Source organism: Etheostoma spectabile, chromosome 18 (genome assembly GCF_008692095.1).
Source record: "Etheostoma spectabile isolate EspeVRDwgs_2016 chromosome 18, UIUC_Espe_1.0, whole genome shotgun sequence".
Classification (NCBI taxonomy): Eukaryota; Metazoa; Chordata; class Actinopteri; order Perciformes; family Percidae; genus Etheostoma; species Etheostoma spectabile.
In genome coordinates, this window is record NC_045750.1 from 21,973,434 (window position 1) to 21,977,408 (window position 3,975).

The window sequence follows — 3,975 nt, forward strand, 5'->3', positions numbered from 1 at the left end:
CATCTAATACATTCTACAGAAACTCCAGCAGGAACTGGGGAAACTCACTAGCTTAAAAAGTTTCTAAGAAGTGGTAGTTTGGAGAAAAAAAAGCTGAGACCCACTGTGGTTCTCCAAACCTCTCCCTCTCTCTTCATATAAAATGGAATACTAAAAAAACCAACTTGGAATGGGTTGTTTAGAGCTACTTTGTGTTTTAACCTGGAGTTGGCAGGATAAAACACCTAAATACTTTTTGTTTCCCTTTCTAACAAGACAAGCGGAATAAAGTGGAAGATTCTGACCCAGGACACTGTGCTGTACATTACTGAGCTTTACAGTACAGTATGTACGTTCTTCTCACAGATTATACCACATTCTAGTTAGTGTTTAATGTCAGGACAGTTCCCGCTCCATGCACATTGTTCCCTTACAGTTTTACCCCATTATGCCCTTTGAGCGACTGGTCACATAAAATGCTTTTCAATCTGTCTGTCAGCTGAAGGAGATGAACAGAGGTAACAGGTTATTGGCTGTGAACGCCAATGCAGCCAGGAGCTGCCACATCGTAAAATTCTCTTTCAGAGGCCAAAAGAAAAACCGCCTGGAGGGCGTTTAGAGATCCCGCCTTGTTAAATTTACAGACAACAGGCAGCACTGAGGTTAATTTATCTGTGCTTTATCAAGACAAACGGTGCTGAATTTTAAGTGTTTACATTCTCATTTTAGTGTTTTTTTTTAACAGATCAACTAAACTTCAAAATACACAAAGGCTGTCAGAAAGACTAAAATATGTCAAAGTCTCCCTATATGATGTCCATTTTTGGTTAAATCGAGTGGAAATCTCAGTGGAAGGACCGATCTTTCCATCCAGGTACACACACACATACACACTAACCGTTGATTAAATGATCAGTTCTTCTCAAACAGTCAGAGGAGGAGCAGGACAAGGCATTTGCTGCATAAAAACACCACCTCTGAATGTGTGTGTGTGTATGTGTGTGTGTGTGATAAATGCACACGTTCACTATAAGGTATGTCTACGGGCAGTAGTGTCAATCCATACATGAGTTTTCTTCGCTCAAACGCCAACCGAGTGGGGAAAAAAAACAACAACACACAATGCGTGTCATACATACAATATAAAACAAACAAATCTAAAATCAATTGGTAAAAAAAATGAAAACTGGAAAGTGGTTTAAAATGGCTTTTTGTGTGAATACAACCCCTAAATCACTCTCAAAACAAACAAAAAAGGAAAATAAAAGGATTTTTTTGTCTTTCCCGTGTAGTTCTTAATAGTATTTTCCTTATCATATATTACTCTCTACTTTGAACCTATGTACATTATTGTGATGGGAACCTGTGAGTTGGTCAGTTTGGTTGTACAGCAAAGTGGAACGTCTACACTACAGTAAAGGAATCGTCCAGGGCTGCTGGATGATGTCACACGCAATGGACCAATGAGGAAGAGAGTAGCTGTGGTGATGTCACACAAGCTGGCATTAATAACGCTGCTTGTAGCTTTTTGCTGACGGTCAAAAAAAATATATATCATAAAGTCACTGCACTTATCATGAGCAAAAGATAAAAACAAAAATCATTGCTTCTCTTTCTCTCTATTTTTTTTTTTCTTTTTCTTTTTTTAAATTTTTTTACATTTTCTTTTTTTGCAGCACCCAAAGAGAAAGCTAAGGAGGGAAGTGAGGAGGGGTTCAACGCCACCCGTCTGATTCAGGCCATGAAGCAAACCTCCCTTTACTTGTCTAAGATTGATAAATAAATTAAAGTATTGTCCCCTAAAACCCAAAGGGTCCTATATACAAGTACAAATCATTTTCTCTCAATAATAACCCTCTTCTCTTGTTGCATGGTGAGGTTTCAGGGGCCGCGGTGGACACCGGTGTGTCCACGAAGCTCGACGCTTCGGTTAATAGCAAAAAAAAATAAAAAGAGCCAAGTCGGGAGGTTTTCATTCCTATATCTTACGCCCTTTCTGCATGAAACACATGCACACACGCTGGCGAGCACATACAGCTTCACACACACACACACACACACACACACACACACACACACCACACACACACACACATACAGGCGCACACACACACACACACACACACACACTCTCTCTCAAACATCAGCACGCACATGTACACATACCACTCATTTTTCATAACTTCTCCGTCAGAATTTCCCTCACAGAGACTACGGACCCTTTCTCAGTGTTTCTGCCCCGTCTTGGAAGTAAGATGAGAGACAGATTGAGGTTGTGAAGTGGGACAAATGTTCACCGGGTGGTGCAGTTCTCTGGGCAGTGAGCGGAAATCAACAGAGAGGGTGTGAGAAGCTGCGGTGGAGAGGGAGAGGAGGGCTTGGAGTCCTGTGCTGTCGGTTGGAGGGTCAAGGGGGGGGGGGGTTCGGGCGGCGAGAGACTGGCCGAGGCTCATGTGTCCCAGTTCATCCGGTCTGTGCTCTCCAGGGACAGGGACTTGGTCTTGTGTGGGGAGGCGGGACTGGGAGGGCTGCTGAAGGTGGAGCTGTTGGAGGCCGTCGAGTGGCGGGGGGAGTCCGTCCTGAGAAGAGAGGAGAGAAGGAACAGGAGAGACAGGGGAGGAGAAAGAGGGAGTTTGAGATGAAGAAAGAAAGCAAGTGAAGTTTGTGGGGGGGTAAAGGGGCAGGGGGAAAGCACATAAATTAGATGATGTAAGCAGTGCCTCATAAGAGATTACAGTATTTATGGTTCAGGGAACTGGAGACTACGTGTCTGTCCGAGGGATGATGAAAGGTATAAAACAAACTGAGACACTATACTAGGGCTGCACGTTATGAGGAAAATATACAATATCGTTGTAAAATATCTCAATAACAATATTAATTGCGATATTAAAGAGTAATCTGTTCTGCATTTCTGCTGTTTTCAGTATTCTGCTAAAATACAACAAACTGCTTGTTGAATTTAAAACAAACCATTTCCAATTATTGAACAAATTGAACATTGAATTGCATTTTTTTTAAAGTTTACCACTAAAACAAAAAGTTTAAAGTGACGTTCTCTACTGATATTTTATGTCTGTCTGTCGCAATATGTCGCAGCCTTATGTGTTTATTCCGATAGTTGACATCGCAATGACGATAAAAACAATATGATAAATTGTGCAGCCCTCCACTATACTGTACATTTTAAAATGACTACTTCTGTCTGAACTTATGGGGGGGGGGGGGCGTGCATAGTCTTAGTCACAGCCAAGGGCCCTTTCCCTCTGCTGCTTATTAATTTGCTGCTTGGGCCGGAGGATAAATGTAACATCAGATTAAATCACATCCCCCCCCCCCCCCCCGTCTTCAAATACATTCCACATCATCAGTAGATGAACAGCTCAATTGGGCAGAAATGATCAGCTGAAGGAAAACAAACATGCAGGCCGGCCAGATGAAGACGGGGGTGGGGGGGTGGGGGTTAAACATTCACGCTGTACATCACATACAGCAGGACTTGCATGTGTGGAATGTACGTGATTAATTTCACTCAACACAGACGTGATACCGGCTGCCTCTCCTACCCTTTGAAACAAACAGAGGACTGTAGAAGAGAGAGCGAGGGACATATGCCGTATGACATTCCCCTTCAGTGATGATGTCCTCACGTTAGGGGATTTATAATGGTCGCAATGGCTGTATGAAGACATCTTTTTCCTGTTCGGTGACTCTGCACTTGACTGTCTTTAATGTACAACAATTGTCTCCTGTTTGGATCCAATCTAAACTCGTTTGGACTAGACATCACCCAGAGGCACAGTTGTCCTAGCGTCTCCCTTCTACCATCCATGACTCCGGATTGGGGAGCCATGACACGTCTCATTCACACTCAACACTGTTTCTCACACACAAGAGCCTTTGACAAGTCAATGTAGATGGGCAGTGGTGAGTTTTTATGATTTGCCCTTTAAAACTGAGGTTCTGCAGAATTTGTGTCTTTGGGGAGGGGGGGGG

The 3,975-nt window shown here is 42.9% G+C and overlaps 1 protein-coding gene across 9 annotated transcripts in view; it reads right to left on the reverse strand.

Annotated features, from left to right (window-relative positions):
* Positions 1-793: 793 nt before the first annotated feature.
* Positions 794-3,975, reverse strand: part of cdc42bpab (CDC42 binding protein kinase alpha (DMPK-like) b) — a 95,160-nt gene continuing 91,978 nt past the window's right edge. For 8 of the 9 annotated variants that reach the window (XM_032542828.1, XM_032542829.1, XM_032542827.1 and 5 more), the window contains one exon: positions 794-2,558. In XM_032542828.1, the coding sequence (XP_032398719.1) occupies positions 2,205-2,558 (354 nt within the window). In that variant the 3' untranslated portion in view covers positions 794-2,204. The remainder of the gene's footprint in view (positions 2,559-3,975) is intronic. The other variant, XM_032542833.1, reaches the window with a different exon arrangement.